Here is an 18,337-nt window from a genome sequence, read left to right as displayed (position 1 = left end):
TTACCGAATGTGTTTTTAACTGTCCAGCTACTTTAGGCTGGTTTTGTTCCACTCTATCTTCAAAGCTACCTCCAACAGTTGCCACTTTTTAATCTCCACGTGGTTATTTACATCCTGCACAATTTACCTACTATCCCTGCTTTAATGGGCGCATTGGTTTTCTATCTCCATTGTCTTAGATGTTAAATGCACTCGGCAAGGAAGAAAATATCAAACAGAAAAGAAAGCAGTAAAGCAATAAAAGCTTTGAAACATCATCTTAAGAAAGAAAAATGGATAGATTATTAAATATACTGACAATTCAGGGTTACGTTGAGGCACTAATGACAAAACTAAATCAGAACCATTCATGCTCGAATTAGATGTATTTTAATGTCAGATCAGTTGAGACAAACCAAGAAAATTGATTTAACGTTCTTGGATCCTATGACCAATATAGCATTTTCAAACAAAACACTTTCACAAGAGTCCAAATCTAAGCACAATTTCACAAAGCTTGAAAAAAACCAGTGATTGTAACTAGCTTTACGCTGTAATCATATTTGGTACATGATACTATCCCAAATATTTTGAAAATCTATTCAACAATATTTTGTACTATAGTGATTGTTGGACATCATACTATTAATTTAAATCATAGATATTTTCAAAGTTTTTTTTTGTCTAGAAAACAGAGATCATCTATGAGTAAGCTTATGCTTAAATAAATAAGGCTCTTGTAGTGCAGTGGTGGTATCCTATCTCTGAGCCAGGAAACTGGGGTACAAGTCTTACCTGCTCCAGAGGTGTGTAATAACATCTCTGAACAGGTGGATGAGAAAATGTCCACACACGAGTAGACAAATTATACAACTTTTTCTGAAAATAGTTTTTTGATGATTAGAAACGATAAACAAACATTATATACAAGTTGGTCTGTCCAGATTTAATTCAAATTGACAACTCATGTTCAATAATAATTACGCACTTACCACAGTTGCGTTCTCCATCTCCCAATTGAACTCGAATGAAGTTCTCCATCCAGAATGGATCACAGAGACAACGTTTATTGAAAGAATCACACCGACCATGGTCTGAACAATTCAACTGACAGACTTTAATCAGGAGATGGAAGAGAGGTGAAGGGAGGGGAGTAAAGCAAATCAGTAATGTTAGCTTAAAATCATGCTTTTTAACTCTAATATCTAGCATCAAGAAAAGAGTTTCTTGTTATAGATACTATACCATCATTAGCATTGATGTGCATGCAAGCTTGTGAAATTTTTTAAGAAAGTAACAGAGTATACCAATCCAACACATTCTAACTTTCCTTTTAAGAAAAGAAAGAGTGTGGTACACGTCAAGTACTAGTTGCTTTGTAGACTTCTGTTGAAAGAAAAATATGGAGGAGCCTTACACTTGCTACAGAGCCGGGACCATGTGCAGATATGAGACTGTCCCAGAGTATATGCTAGTACTAGTATTAATAGAAATAGAATCTGCCCTCCTTGCTTTAGTATATCCACAATACTTTTACCCAATATTTGACTGTAATAGGTTGCTTCTTGAATTAAAATAGGCAGTTGACAAAACAAATTTTGAGGCATGTGATTTGATCCGCTGCATTAAAACCTCATTCGAGTGCATAATTCCTGAATGCATGTGTGAAATGAGCTTGGATAAAAATAAATCAAATTAAAAGTCAGAAATTCTAAGTAGTGAAGCAAATACAATTCCACTGTGCTTCACACAAACATTGGTGGATAATTCAATGAAATTTTTAAAAGTAGGACGACAGTTTTAATTTTGTTTTCTCCTTATTTCAACCTTATATGAGGAAAATGTTTTGACTTGAGCACATAATGAGGATAGATTTGCTTCACTACCAATAATAATGCAACAGCCATACAGATGTCAGGGAAGGGAACTCAGCATTTTTGCAAAGCATCAAGGACAAGATTTGAGGCATTCAGTAGAAACAATCGTTTGACATTTGGTTGCCTCCTCCAGTCAAGGGATTAAAAAATAAAATGGAATAAGAATGCACTTTATCAGAGGAGGTAGTGTTGAACTATTTTCATTCGCTGATCCTAGGTTTTGCCCTAGTTAGTGCTGGCTGTTTCATTAAACCTCTATATTAAAGCTCTCCATATAGAAAATATAATGGCTACCAATCTGTTCTCTATTCTTTGATCTTCTCTATAAAGTATTGAAGTATAACAAGCAACAAAAAGCCAGAAGTTCATAATTCATTCCTAGATTAAAAACTGACACAGTGTTCAGGAATAGTTCAAGAATAATTCATTGGAAAAGCATATTCGGCACCCACAAATGGTAATAAAAATACCATATTCATTTCCAGTCTCTAAGATCTTGGGATCAGAGTTTATTTTCTATCTAAATTAAGCTAAAAGGGAAAATAAAAGAATCACCAGCTTTTTGACCAGGAAGTTTAATCAAAGGGATAGATTTTCAGTAATCTCTCAAAGACAGCCAGGTGGAGAAGTGAAAAAGAGTAGGAGGAGATTCTAGAGATGTTTTGGGTGAGTGAAGATGAGACTGCCAGTGGCGTAGGAACTAAAAAAGAAAAAAATCCTCAAGTGGCCTGAATTATAGCTGTGTAGATACCTTGGAAGATTGTAAAGCTTGAGGAGCGTAGATAGATAGGGAAAACTAAACTATGGAGTGATTTGAAAATAAGGATGAGATTTCAACATCAAGACTTTGCTTGACCTGTAGCCAGTATAGGTCTGTGAACACTGGGGCAATAATTTGAAAGCATTCTCAACTCTGTACAATCAAACCAAATCCTGCTGGGTCAAATCTATACAAAAGATTTTAATAAATAATGCTCACTCACTGACTGTATTGACTTGGAGAGCCCGGAAAACTAGGAAGTCTGATTTCTGCTTCCGAAATTTATTCTTCAGTATCCGAGCAACATCCTGGCCCCTCAACACCTGATGAGCTTGTGTATTCCTCACACAAAAGATAATCTGTGTACTGTGAAAGCAAATGAGAGGAAGTACAATTCAAAAACACTTGTGACCCATAATTAGCAGTTACAGACCAGCCAAGCTTTACACAATTTTCTCACATTACCTTTAAAGTAAAGAAATCATTCGAGTTTTTTTGCAAGTCAGTAAATATTTGGATAAAGACTTAGTTATATGCAAGTTCTCAACATTCTACTGTTGCTACTTAATGCAAAATTGAGAATTATTTTCTCAGCAGTCACCTCCAGTAATGTTCATCCTTGCAAACACACAAAAAGCTCCTCACCTCTGTTCGGTGTAAGGTTGAATTTTTTGCACAGTAATGTCCGAATCAAGGACTCCAAGGAGGACAGCTATTTGCCTAAGTAACATGCCCTTTTGTCTCTCAGTTAACCGGCTGACACTGACATCCAGGATAATTTCTACAAGATCATTCTTTTGGGGATCTGAAAAGAAAATAGTGTCAAAGCTGTTAACTTCAGCTGTCAAATCTTTTAAGGTCCTTGACTTTTATGAACATTCACTTAACTCAATCCTACGTACAATGTTCCATGCAGCAAAACAGTAGACTTGAATGAATTCATCTAGATCTAGGGCACCGTCATGCTTCTGAAATTGTGCAGCCAACGGTTGTAAAAATACATAACATTAAAAACAGCAGTTTCATTATCATACAATACATGATAATGAAACATGTATAAACGGTTTTTATGAGTGAATCAAGACATCCATATTTTGAAAAAAAGAAACCGCCTTGAATTCCTATCTCATACTTTTCAAGCAAAGGACAACTGTGAACCTCCCTTAAGTAGAGTGTAAACAATATTGTATAGTTCAGATTATCAGATTAAATCGGAATGAGATGTTGAATCAAGTTAAAATCCAAGATATCAGGATTTGGAAACTAAATTATTAACAATCCTTCTAGATTAACACCCAATCTTACAGACCCAATATTATTGAAAAAGAATGCACCAGAAGTACAAACACATGTGACACAATTAGTGCATACAGTGGAAAGCAGACATTAGCACATACAAGTGAAAGAAATGACTTACCTAGTCAGCAAATGGGCACACAAACTTAAGGTAGAAATTAGCTGAAATACAAGTGACTTTGGTGCCTGAAACTGTCCTGGATATGGCAACAATGAAAACCCATTTCAATCAACTGGCAGATTAAGCGCTTCAGCACATTCACATTTGGTTTCCAGGCTCAGATTTTCTTTACATAACAATTTCACTTGAATTGTAAAGACTGCATTTGTATAAATGAGACATCTCCAGGAATGAAAGCTCAAGAGCCCTCCAGCAAAATAAAGCTGAAGCATGTCCAATTTTCTGGCTTGTCAATTTCATCACGTTTGGGTGTAAAATGGGTCCACTTTGATTCTTGTGCATGTTTTTGCTTTCTATCATTAGCAACTTGGATTTGTTGATTTGACTGTCATCTCTGGATCAGTTAGCTTGGGTTTTAACAATACAGTGAAATTTGAAAGCATCATCTAACTGAAAGTGAACTGTGGTATGCAGACATTCTAGATTGTTGAAGGTGCCATGTTTTGAATGGAATGGAATTGAATGGAATCCAACAAAGCAGACAGACAGGATAAGTGGATATTAAAAGTCCCAGGATGCTTCTTGAAGACTAGCAAGGAAGTGTCCTCCAACACTAATGACATTTTCCCCCTACAACCAAGCCCAGAAACATCAGAACAACTGATGATTCAACCTCCGTTTGCAGGATGTTGCTGACTTACAATAATTTTGAGATGTTCTATAATTGCAAATATTAGTCATTATTTCAAAGCACACTTCAGAAACAAGTGTTGCTAATTTATATCCTCGTAGAAATATGTTGGCTCAATGACAATGTTAAAAAAAGAGTTAAAATATTACACTAGATCTCAAAATAAATGAATTATGAAGGGACACCACACTTCTCCGACAGAAAATATAGCTGGTACTCGATTTTGGCAGTTATTCCTTGTTTAAAAAAAAACGTTATGCCAGATTTTTGACTAAACACAGCAGGCCATTGGAAGATCAATTTCTACTCACCAGGTCTGACTTCCAGTGTTGCCCTGTCGATATGATTTTCTCCTTTTGCATCAGTTACTTTGAGACAAAATGTATATAGTCCTTCAACCAAATTGGACAGGAAAAGCACAGGCTGGTGATCAGTGTTATTTAGCACATCCTATTACAGATTAGTAGAAAATGCAAAAGATAAGAGAAATGAACTTTTAAGGGCAATTTTTTCAAAGAATCGCAAGTGTACAATCCACTTTCCAATATGCCGATGCATATCAAACATCATACTACAGTTAAACAACAATCTAGTCATAAACCTCTAATTGCTCATTATAATGAAAAATTCAACATTTGTAATATATTTCTGGTCATGGTACAGAAACATTGCTATATTATCCAATTATAGGAGGAAATAAATAATTGATAAACTGCTTGAATTCTTTCTCATTTTCCAATACTGCTCTCATTACAATTATCAGAGCATGACATTCCTGCATCAGACTCTTAAACTAAACACTATTGACTGATACTATTGAATGTTTGGCTGCTTTGTGCATATTTACAACTGGTAATGATCATAAGTGTGTGTCCTTGGTCAAAGCAATGGTGAATAGCAATATGTAAAACATCACATCATGATAACAATGAAAAACAAAAACTAACAAAAATGTGATTTCATATAAAATATAATGCTTTAATTAGGCACTTTGTATTACCATGGTATTTCTATGTGATTTACCTATTCCGGAGAAACCCTGACCTCAACATAAATCTTAGACACCAATCCCCATGACTCAAATATGCTACTCAAATCAAGCACTCAGTGCAGTCCAGATACAGATTTAAAATTAAAAGCTGCTTGCCAAATCTCCGAAAGCTTGGGAAGCATTACAGTGAAACAGCAGATCTTTGCTTTTTAAAAGACTGCCTTGAGGGCAATGAGGCAGTGTGTCCCCTTCCCCTTCCCTGTACTCCTCCACCCCACCCCACCCTTTTCTGATGGTTCTCACACTCACTACCACCACATCCCTTTCCAGCACTGTGCCTGATCGAGCTGCCTGCCAGGCTTTCAGTGCTGCTGTCTCTACAAGCTCTGTTCCAGAGACTTCCCTCCCAGCCCCAGCGCTCCCCTCCAAAGACAATTTGCTTCCGATTGCCAGAGACTGTCTCAGGCTTCAGCTCTGTGGTGCTGGCTTTCCTGCTCACAATAAAACAACTTATCAAACTGATGAAGTGTAAAACAGGAAGCAGAAAATGTTAATCAGGTCCTGTCACTGATACTGTCAGGACCTCCACACCCTTAAACTTGCTTTGGATCCGCGCTACATCTCTCTTCCCATGCCACCATCTCCATACTCACTCGCACAATGACATGTATCATATTTGCTCCAGTCGATAAACAGTTGGACCCTTGTGTATCTCGGCACTCAATAAACAATGCCTCCGGGAACTGGTACAGTATTTTTCTAATTTGTTTAAAATATGAATTAAACCACTTACTCCAGCTGCTGGACTGCTTTCATCTCTCGTCCAAAGGTAGCTGACAATTCCCTTATCATCTGATGATTTTGATCCATCAAGCATAGCTGTGTTATTAGGGAGGGTGATCACAACATTCCTTGTTATCTTAGCAACTGGAGCCTTATTGACTTCTGTAAAACAGAAACACATTTATTCTTCATTCCAGAGATCTCACAAAATATTAAAATTCTAATTTGATACACGAATTACATTTGAAGTGCAGTCAGAAAACCTCTTGCAACACAAATAGCAACGTCTCTAGTTTCTTTGATTATGCATTCAAAGTCTTGTCTTCTGATATAAACTGAATTTAAAATCAATCACCTCCATCTATCAGGACTGTGCATGTTGGGGCCCTTGTTCTTGTTCAATAACAACAAAATCTGACTTTAATTAAAATACAGTGGTCCATTTACTGACCAACAAATTGATCACACGTTAGTAAGTTTAATTTAGACAAATGTGTGGTGCTGCATTTTGGAAAGGCAAATCAGGACAGGACTTATACACTTAAATGGTAAGGTCCTGAGGAGTGCTGCTGAACAAAGAGACCTTGGAGTGCAGGTTCATAGTCCATTGAAAGTGGAGTCACAGGTAGACAGAATAGTGAAGAAGGCATTTGGTATGCTTGTTTTTATTGGTCAGCGCATGGAGTATAGCAGTTGGAGAGGTCATGTTTTTTGCTATACAGGACATTGGTTCAGCCACTTTTGGAATACTGTGTGCAATTCTGGTCTCCCTGCTATAGGAAGGATGTTGTGAAACTAGAAAGGATTCAGAAAAGATTTACGAGGATGTTGCCAGGGTCGGAGGGTTTGTACTATAGGGAGAGGCTGAATAGGCTGGGGCTATCTTTCCTGGAGCGTCGGAGACTGAGCGGTGACCTTATAGAAGGTTATAAAATCAGGAGGGGCATGGATAGGGTAAATAGGCGAGGTCTTTTCCCCAGAGTGGGGGAGTCCAAAACTAGAGGGCATAGGTTTAAGGGGAGAAGGGAAAGATATAAAACGGACCTAAGGGGCAACTTTTTCACACAGAGGGTGGTGATTGTATGGAGCTGCCTGAGGAAGAGGAGGCTGGTATGATTACAATATTTAAAAGGCATCGAGATGGGTACGTGAATAGGAAGGGTTCAGAGGAATATGTGCCAAACTCACAAATGGAACTAGAATTACATAGGATATCTGGTCAGCATGGATGAGTTGGAGCAAAGGGGCTTCTTCCGTGCTGTATATCTCTATGACTCTAAGTGTTAGTTAAGCAAATTTTAAAGTCTGAAACATTTTAATTTCTTTGGAATTACTGTCTGGTCAGAGAGTAAGTCACTGGTTCATTGTTAAGTGCTGTGGAATATCATGGGCTGCTAGAGCTTACTTGCCTGCCAGTTTTATCTGAATTTCTTTATTGTTTTGCTTCTTCTTTAGACATTGTGTGGGGTAGTGGGTGAGTTACACTGAATTTGCAGTTATCTGGATGGACTACATTCAAATCTTTTCTATTATTTGTATCATTAATTACCAAACAAAATTATAATATAGGTCAATACTATGGATTTTATTTACACTTGACAGAAATGTTGGTGGTGAACCTATATTTTTATCTAGGAACTCTGGAAATATCATGCAGTAGCAGAAAGGATGGCAGACTACATGTGCCCAATGTGAACCACTCTCTGGCAGATCTGCCACATGTACCAGGTGAATTACTCTCTTCTGGCTGTGAAATTTGAGAGATGCAGTAGCTTTGAACCTGATACTTTTGATAAGGTCCAATATAAGATGTTAGCATGCAAACTTCAAGTGCATGGGATCAAACAAAGAACAATACAGCACAGGAACAGGCCCTCGGCCTGCAAGCCTGCACCGACATATTTTGCCCTTCCATATTAAAACTGACTTCACTTACAGGATTCATATCCCTCTACTGCCTTCCTATTCATGTTATCTGTCCAGGAACTTCTTGAATGCTGCTACTGTGTCTGCTTCCACCACCTCCTCTGGCAATGCGTTCCAGGCACTCACCACCCTTTGTGTGAAAAACGTCCCTCGCACATCTCTTTTAAACTCCACACCCCCCCACTCCCTCCAGCATCTTGAATCTGTGTCCCCTAGCAATTGACTTCTCCACCCTTGGAAAAAGCCTCATACTTTCCACTCTATCCATACCATTCACAATCTTATACACTTCTATCAGGGCACCACTTAACCTCCTGCATTCCAGTGAAAGCAAACCCAGTCTAGCCAATGTTCTATCACAGCTATAACCCCCATACCAAGCAAAATCCTGGTAAACCTTTTCTGTACCCTCTCCAAAGCATCCACATCCTTCTGGTAGTGTGATGACCAGAATTGTATGCAATATTTCAAGAGTGGCCTAACTAAAGTTCTGTAAAGCTGCATCATAATTTGTCTATCCTTACGCTCAATACCCCTTCCAATGAAGGCAAGCATGCCATAGGTCTTTTTTATTACCTTACCTACTTGCGCTGCCACCTTCAGTGAACTGTGGACCTGCACACCCAGATCCTTCTGCATATCAATACTCCTAAGGGTTCTACCATTCACTGTATAATTTCCACCTGTACTTGACCTTCCAAAATGCATCACCTCACATCTGTCTGCATTAAATTCCATCTGCCATTTTTCTGCCCATGCCTCCAACTTATCTATATCCTGCTGTATTCTCTGACAATCCTCCTCACAGTCCGCAACTCGTCCAATCTTTGTATCATCTACTAATTAGATCAGCTATGCTTTCCTCCAAATCATTTATGATGATCGTGAACAGCAGAGGTCCCAGCACTGATCCCTGCGGAACACTAGTCACAACGTTCCATTCTGAAAATTACCCTTCCACCGCTACTTTCTGTCTCCTATGACTATGACAGTTCTGTATCAACCTTGCCAGCTCACCCTGATACCATGTGATTTCACCTTTTATACCAATCTACCATGAGGGACCTTGTCAAAGGCTTTACTGAAGTCCACGTAGACAACATCACCCACTTTTCCCGCAATCATCTTCGTAACCTCCTCAAAAAACTCAATCAAGTTAGTAGGGCACAACCTCACTCGCACAAAACCATGCTGTCTATCGCTAATATGTCCATTTGCTTCTAAATGCATATAGATCTTGTCCCTGAGAATCTTTTCCAATAATTGCCCTACCACCGAAGTGAGGCTCAAAGGCCTGTAATTTCCATGATTATCCCTGTTACCCTTCTTAAATAATGGGATAGGGGTGGCTATTCTCCAGTCCTCTGCGACCTCACCTGTGGCCAAAGAGGATACCAAGAGGTCTGTCAATGCTGCAGCAATTTGTTCTCTTGCTGATCCTATCAGGTTCCAGGGACTTAGCTACCTTAATACTTTTTAAGATGCACAACACCTCTTCCTTTTCACTAGCAACTTGGCTTAGAAATCCAACACTCCCTTCCCTGAGATCATCCACAAGACAGCAGGTGATTTGAATGGCAATAGATTGGGAAAGGGGGTGGTACAACAAGACCTGGGTTTCCTTGTACACCATTTGCTGAAAGTAAACAAATAGTAAGTTGTTGAGGATGGTTGGCTCGCCGAGCTGGTTTGTTATTCCGCAGATGTTTCGTTACCATGCTGGGTAACATCCTCAGTGCAGCCTCCGATGAAGCATTGGTGTGTTTTCCCGCCTGGTTTTTAAACTCTGGAATCCGTTGAGCTGGATTGCCTCACTTCCGGTTTTCCTTCGTAGTGGAGTGTATATGGGGTCGAGTTCTATGTGTGTTTATTAATGGCTTTCTTCGTGGAGTGCCAGGCTTCTAGGAATTCCCGTGCCTGTCTCTGCTTAGCTTGTCCCAGAATTTTGGTGTTGTCCCAGTCGAATTGGTGGTTCTCCTTATCTATGTGGATTGAGACGAGTGAGTATTGGTCATGTCTTTTTGTAGCCAGTTGGTGTTCGTGTACCCTTGTAAGTTGGTCTTCATAGCAAGAGGATTCAATTAAAGGAGCAATTGCTGCAATTACACAGGGCATTGGTGAGAGCACACGTGGAGTATTGTGTGCAGTTCTTCTGAGGAAAGATGTTCTGGCCATGGAGGGAATGCAGCAAAGAGTTACCAGATTGATTACTGGGATGGCAGAACTGATGCATGAAGAGAGGTTGGATAGGTTAGAGCTATATTCATTGGAGTTCAGAAGAATGAGGGAGGACCTCATAAATATCGACAAAACTCTAACAGAACTACATAAGGTAAACACAGGAAGGATCTACCCATTAGCTAGGAAGTTCAGAACCAGGGGTCATAGTTTAACAATATGGGTTAGGCCACTAAGTCTGATATGAGGAGAAATATTTTCACCGAGGGTGGAGAGCACGTGGAATTCCCTGCTACAGAAAGCAGTTAAGACAAAACACTGAATGCTATTCAAGAAGGAGTAAGATGTAGTTCTTAGGGCTAAAGGGTAGAGGGAGAAAGTAGGAACAGGGTACTGGAGCTGGATGATCAGCCATGATCATATTGAATGGTTTAGCAGGTTCACGGGCTGAATGGCCTAACTCTTGCTCCTATTTTCTAAGTTTTTATGTCTATTGGACAACGTTTGATGTTGCAATGCCTCAAATGAAGATCTTAGCAAAACAGGATAACCCTTCACATTTAAACCTTCGTTTCCTACACAGTAATAATCAAACTAACATTATCTGAAAGCTACTTTCAATATTTCCTATTCTGTAAATGAAACGTTCTGTAAAATGGTGTAAACTAGAACCAATTAATCCAAACGTTGGATTACGTTATCATTGGAGTACTTAAATTCAGGCTCAAATATGACTTTAAACTGTGTTGTTCCGTGACTTTCTGAATTTTTGTCATGATTATCATCAACCAGAAATTTTATCAACCAAATAATCAAGTCCTGCACTACTCGAAAATGCCTTGTCCTTTAATGTACTCTGCTAAAAACATGAAAAATGTCCTTAACAGAACAGATAAAAGCATTTGAAAAAGAGTATACTTTTAAAGGTGACTATTAGCATCATTACTTTGACCTGGTATCTTTCTCCACTTTAGCAGGTGACTTACAGCTATTGCCATCCTTTACAAATCTGAAGGGAAAACATACCCTCTCTCACAATTATTCTAACAGAATCGTGGCTTTCCAGGTTTCGTTCATCCTTCACTGTCAGTGTAATCTCATATGACCCAACCTGAAGACCTGTTACTGTGGCAATCGCGCTGTCTGCATTCTCGATTTTCACACCGTCAGGGCCACTGAAATACAAAACCAAGCAGTCAATTTCACTTTATGTTTGTGTTAACAGGAGGCAACTACAATTATCCACCAACTTTTCCAGCTGCTGCCAAAGGACCTAAAAGAGTTAAAAAAAATCCTTTGAAAGCAAATTGTTTGGACAAAATGTCAGAATCTAGGTCATTCCTAAATTAAAAGTTTCTGGTTTTTTTGTCATTTTAACCAATACACAAAACTTAAATTGCTAATGCAATAATCAACAAAAATAATCACTGATTGTTACAAAGCTTATCTGAGACCAAGTATTTTAACTTTACCAATTTAAGCATTGTCAATTTATTTAACATTTTGAACAAGGTTGGTTAATTATTTAAACAGGGATAGTGGTTACGAAACTTATCCATAAACACTTGTGGCCAGGCAGAGCGGTGTGCATGTGGTGCTAATCGCTGAGGCCTGTACCTTCAGGGGGACTTGGACTCAGACAGCACTGCCCTCTGTGACCAATCAAAACAAGTTCATCCTTGCACCTGGGAGACTCAGAAGTTGTGAGGAGCTGCCCCTCCAATCAAAATTCTGTCCCTCATACACCATCAATCACACATTGCTCCCTGCCCACACTTTTTGCTGATAGTCACATTCGGCAACAACCAATGCATTTTTAATTCTGGACAATAGAAGGTTGAGTAGACTTCGTAGAAACTACATAAGATAAGCTATTTACCAGAAGCACTCCAAGGATGAAGGACTTCAGAGAAGCTGAAACTGTCCTCCTTAAAACCAAGAAGCCAGAAGAGATTTGACACAAGTGCATAAAATTACAAAGGGTTTAGACAGAATAAATCAAAACTATTTGTAATGGCTAAAAGGATTGATCCAGATTTTGACTTTGTAAGTTGATTGAGAAAAGTACCAGCAGACAACAAGAGGAAATTCTTTCACACAAAGAATGGTTAGGATTTGGAAGGCACTCCTTCCATCATATTGTGAAGAATGCACATTCAAATTAATGTTCCAAAGGGAAAACTGATAAATGCTTCAACAAAAATAAGGAAAACAGGTGGGAGAGCACATGGCAAAGATGGCAGGACTGGCTGGATTACTCTAGGAAAGAACTGGTGCACACTTGATGACAAGCCTTTGTGCTACACTATCCTATAGGACACAAAGAGCAGCACAAAGGTGCTTGATGGAATCTGTCAAGGGTTAAAGGAGATGAGATATAGAGGAGACCCAGAAACAGAAGCAGCACCAGGGCACCTGATGTCTCTAACTGGCCCGGCTTGGGGCCACAAACAGCACTTTTGGCTTGGGCATACTGCCTGTTTTATTCTTGATGTGTTACCTGACCTGTACATAAGAGGTATGGTGCGGGTATGCACGCGGCCCAGAAAATCTGATAGTGTAATCGAAGAGACAACCCAAGACAAATCGAGAGCAACCATATGTAATGCTTTGGACAAAACAAAAGGTCCCAAAAGGAAGAAAGCAAAAATCACATTTAAAGGCCAATTTTAGTCATGGTTTGAAGCAAAGAGGGAAATTGTTCCACTTAACAACTCCACTAAACACAGATCCCTGCCTCATTATAACCACAGGGTGGCACACTGATTTTCCAGATCTGTTAAGATGTACACTGCTGGTATTGATTTTACAGGTACAAGCCACCTTAAGTAAATGGATCATCCGATCACTAGGATATGACATAGGGCCTGAATGTTTGCACGCAGATTCATTCAAAGATCACTGCCATGCGCAAGGTGAATAATGTGAGTGGGCCTATCAGATTTCCAAGCTTTATGAATAAAGCAAAGATTTTAGCCATCTTTTTTCTTTATTCGTTCATGGGATATGGGCGTCACTGGCTCGGCAGCATTTGTTGGCAATTAAGAATCAACCACATTGCCGTGGGTCTGCAGTCACAGTTTCCTTCCCTAAAGGTGGAACCATAGGAGCTTTTTCCAACAATTGGCAATGGATTCCTGATCATTATTACAGTCTTAATTCCAGTTTTTTTCTTGAATTCAAATTCTTCCATCTGCCATTGCAGGATTCGAACCCGGGTGCCCAGAACATTACCTGGGTGTCTGGATTAACAGTCCAGCAATAATACCACTAGGCCATTGCCTCCCTGCAATATCACAGGCTTTGTTCACCAGCTAGCCTTCGGAAAACAGACCATGTTGCAATAATTACCCCTATTGCAGATGGGCAACAAATGGAAGCCAAACATACCTTGATAGGAAAATGGTGGACCAGATATTCCGGCTAGAGAATCACTTGTGACAATACTATGGATTTAAAAGGTGTATTTTGTTCTTTTTTTTCAAAGAAAGGTTGAGACAGAGGTGATAAACAAACAGTCTGCTCAAAGGCAATACAGTAAACAGCTTGTGAGCCCTGGGGGATTTTTTTAAAAAGTTGCAACAGTAGAAGCAGCCTGAATGGATGGGGTCAAGCTCCCACAGAACCAGGATTTTTAGTTTTAACTTTGTGCAGTTGCTGAGGTCTTGAAGCTGCATGAGAAAGCACTGATTCCTCTCTGTTACAGCTAAAATCTAAGGTTCTCTTCCTGCTGTTAGAACTGCGTGTGAGACAATCTAATTTACTGAATGTTCTTTGCCAAAAGGTGTGATTATTGGATGCTACTTTTTGGAATAATTAACTAGCAGTGGTCAATATATATCAGTTTGCCATGCATTTTGATAAGGTTACAGTTCAGTCAATTCTCTTTATTTTGTTTGTATTTTAACTGTAGTGTGAAAGTAAAGTGTGTTTTGCTTAAAGTTGATAGTTTGATCAATTGCATTGCATCTGGAATGCAATGCCTTATAGTTACCTTTAAAATAAGAAAACGTTAAGGTCTAGACTATCTTACTATATTTTGACGGATTTGGTCCGGTTCATAACACAGTGGAACACTGTATACTGGAGTCGTATGTTGGGACCATGCAGCTGCCCCCACACAGTTGGTCTAGGAAATTGAATTTTACCATGAACAACTTCTGTGCCTGAAACCCTCTCAAAAGAGTCTATTAAAGTTACAGGATTCAGAAACTTCATCTTATTAGTTACCAGGAAACGTCTGGCCATTACAAAACCTACTCGAAATCCTGGATGTATATCAAATCATCACTACACTCCCTCTGATCCTTTGCATCTCCAGACCCCCAACAATCAAACCGAGGCAAAACGCTCCCAGAAATGACACCTTACAGCCCCACCAGCCTGAAATGTCACCATTCCCCAACTAGAGCCAGGACCAATATCTCTCCTCCACCTGACAGTGGCCCACCTCAGTGATCTGACATTCCTTGAGAGACACATGCTTATGCAACCCACCCACTCCCCAAACAAGTCTGACAGATCCTGGACCTGAAAATGCATCAGACCAAGCTCCAACATAAACAGACACCCTCCAGTTTGAACAGACCCCAAGATAGCACAGAGGGTATCCACAGGTATGTTGGTAACTGTTAATCTGATCAGGGTTGCAAATAAAGTCAAATTGGAATATCTGGGCCAATGTAAAATGGAAAGGCATCACTGTTGATGATAATATTGCAGCACACATATTAAATTCTTACATAGTTACTCACAAGGACAAAAATGCTCCAGAAAGCCTTCAGCAATCAGAGCAAGCAACACTTATTCAATGTAAGAAATAAGCTTAAGGTCATAATTGTCATGTTAATAGAAGTGATTAGAATTTTTTACAACTATGCCTGATTTTTAATATTGCCTCTAACAGCTATTACAGTTAATATAGGTAGCTTACCTTGTTTTTTCCCACAAGTAGGATGTAATTTTCTGGTCATCTGTGCTTTTACTGCCATCCAATATCGTGCTGTCCACAGGAAGGGTCAGCTCTTTATCAGGACCAGAATCAGCCACTGGAGGTTTATTATTTTCTGGAAAAACAGATCAATGAAACAAACTTCAGCACTTAGAGAGTGGTGTATTATTTAGAATACTGCCTTTGTAAGATATTAAGCCAAGGTAACAATTCCATTACATTTCCAAATTTTAAAAAAAAACATGCAGGGGTTCTGGTATTCTGGTCAGTATGTGTTACCCAAGATCACTAAAATAAATTATCCATTGATTTGACTTCCTGCTGATTACGGAACCTTGAGAGCACAAATTACCCACTGTTTTTGCATAAAACATTAAATTAGATGTAATTGATTGGACCCAAAGACTGTCAAACATTCCAGGAATGCGAAAGGGACTACACAAATGTAAGTTTTTTTTCTAACTTGCTGTTAAATATACATAGAGTCATAGAGATGTGCAGCATTGGAACAGACCCTTCGATCCAACTCATCCATGCCAACCATATATTCTAAATTAATCTAATCCCATTTGCCAGCATTTGGTCCATATCCCTCTAAACCCTTACTATTCATATTCCCATCCAGATGCCTTTTAAAATGTTGTAATTATACCAACCTCCGGCTGTTCATTCTGCACACACACCACCCTCTGTGTCAAAACATTGCCCTCAGGTCCTTTTCAAAATATTTCCCCCTCACCTTAAACCTATGCCCTCCACTTTTGGACTCCCCCCCCACCATCGGGAAAAGACCTTGGCTATTCACCCTATCCATGCTTCTCCTGATTTTATAAACCTCTGTATGGTCACTCCTCAGCCTCCAACGCTCAAAGAAAAAAGCCCCAGCCTATTCAGCCTCTCCCTATGGTTCAAACCCTCCATTTCTGGCGACATTCTTGTAAATCTTTTCTGAACCCTTACAGGTTTCACAACATCCTTCCTATAGCAGGGAGACCAGAATTGAATGCCGTATTCCAAAAGTCGCCTAACCAATGTCCTGTACAGCCGAAACATGACCTCCCCATCCAATACTCAATGCACTCAGCAATAAAGGCAAGTGTACCAAAAGCCTTCTTCATTACCCTGTCCATCTGTGACTTCACTTTCAAAGAACTACAAATCTGAACTCCAAGGTCCCATTGTTCGGCAATACTCCCCAAGATTTTACCATTACCTGTGTCACTACATGTTTTTCATCTAAGAGCCTAACAACAATGTGATGATTCCTCTAATTTCTATCAAACAGACTGCTTAGCACCAGCTTACTTTTGTGGATTCTTGTATTGCTGCAGCATGATAAACAGAAGGGATTTTAAAATATAGGAAGAGGAAGTATTCTGTCATTTTTCTTCCACTCAAATTGCAAACATTCTCTTCATAAATGCATACCTGGTTGCACTATTACCATCACCTCAGCTGTGGCCTGGTGGCCTGCAGAGTCTGTGACTGTAAGTTGAAAGATGTAGTCACCTTCCTGCATTGCTGACAACTGGAGAGATGATGTTCGTACACCCTAAACAAAACAACAAAAAGTAAGAGGTAAAATGCACTGTGTATATTAAGCAGCCTTCCCTGCCTCAATATGTTACCTGATTCATAATGAACACACAGGTCTTGTCCTGGCTCCCTTCCCCCTCCCCATTTCTGAAGAACGGTCCCGACCCGAAACGTCAACTTTCCTGCTCCGCTGATGCTGCCTGGCCTGCTGTGTTCCTCCAGCTCCACACTGTGTTGTCTCTGACTCCAGCATCTGCAGTTCTTGCTATTTCTGAGTCACTTAGATTTCTTTCTCATTAATGAATAGCAGTCAAAGGCACAATGATAAGATTTTATCCATTGTCATTTCAGTGGAAGGAAGCCATGCGATTAAGATTTGCTAAATATGTACAAACAATACTGAAATATATTTCATCGCTTCATGAATCACAATCCATTCTTTTATTAACCAGGATGACTGTAGACTAGGAATTTTAGTAGTTATGGCTTTCTCCTTGCTAACTATAGTTTACAAGAATTCTTGTAAAGTCTTTGTTCCAGTCTTTATTCCATAAAAACTCGTGATCATTTGATTCCTCAAAATAGAATACTGTACATTTGGATATTGGCCAACAGTACAAAGGGATTCCTACCTGCATTTCAACAACTTTGCCTTTACTCTTTGGGCTTAGGGACCACTCATAGCTGACGATTCCATGGTCATCTGTGCTTTGGTTGCCATACAACATAATGGAGTTCTTGGGCAATGTGAGGACCTGATTTGCACCAGCATTGGCTACAGGTGGATAGTCTACTGCTTTGTGCACGGTGACAACTGCTGTGGTTGAGTTACTGGCACCATCAGAATCCACCACTGTCAGACTAAAGAGAAAAAGGGAAAAATAAAATGGACAAATCTTTCAAATATACTTCCGGGACTCAGAGGCAACTCCTAATTGAATGCGACAGATAACAAAGGACTGTAAAATACCAGTAAAAAGCTTTAAAAACACTACATTAGAAATCATTCATCTAGCTGAAAGCACATTATGCCAACATGCAGACATGCTGCACAATAGTATTCAAATAAACTAAACTCCTGGAAATAAAGTGATTCTATGCATCGAGCAGGAATTTTCCTAAAAAACAGCATGGGTCAAAATGAGGTTCTTCTAGCTTTTAAATAAAACTACATCATGGTGAAATTGACATGTGTATTGCAATTCAATTATATTCTTGTGACAACCAATTGCTGTTTATTTTGGGTAG

The 18,337-nt window shown here is 39.3% G+C and overlaps 1 protein-coding gene across 1 annotated transcript; it reads right to left on the bottom strand.

The window, feature by feature from the left end:
* Nucleotides 1-963: 963 nt before the first annotated feature.
* Nucleotides 964-17,949, bottom strand: LOC109936446 (dyslexia-associated protein KIAA0319-like protein; the record flags this gene model as incomplete). Its single annotated transcript, XM_048593067.1, has 9 exons — nucleotides 17,722-17,949; nucleotides 16,982-17,105; nucleotides 15,536-15,668; nucleotides 11,629-11,777; nucleotides 6,509-6,660; nucleotides 5,036-5,174; nucleotides 3,262-3,421; nucleotides 2,840-2,982; nucleotides 964-1,094 (listed from the first exon to the last, which is right to left on the bottom strand). Coding segments are annotated over exons 1-9 (1,227 nt in total), but the record flags the coding sequence as incomplete, so codon positions are not given.
* Between the last annotated feature and the right edge of the window lie 388 nt (nucleotides 17,950-18,337).

This window comes from Rhincodon typus, unplaced genomic scaffold (genome assembly GCF_021869965.1).
Source record: "Rhincodon typus isolate 14 unplaced genomic scaffold, sRhiTyp1.1 hic_rhity00002288, whole genome shotgun sequence".
Taxonomy (NCBI): Eukaryota; Metazoa; Chordata; class Chondrichthyes; order Orectolobiformes; family Rhincodontidae; genus Rhincodon; species Rhincodon typus.
The sequence above is the reverse complement of the archived record's forward strand: the minus strand, read 5'-3'. Positions and strand labels throughout refer to the sequence as shown.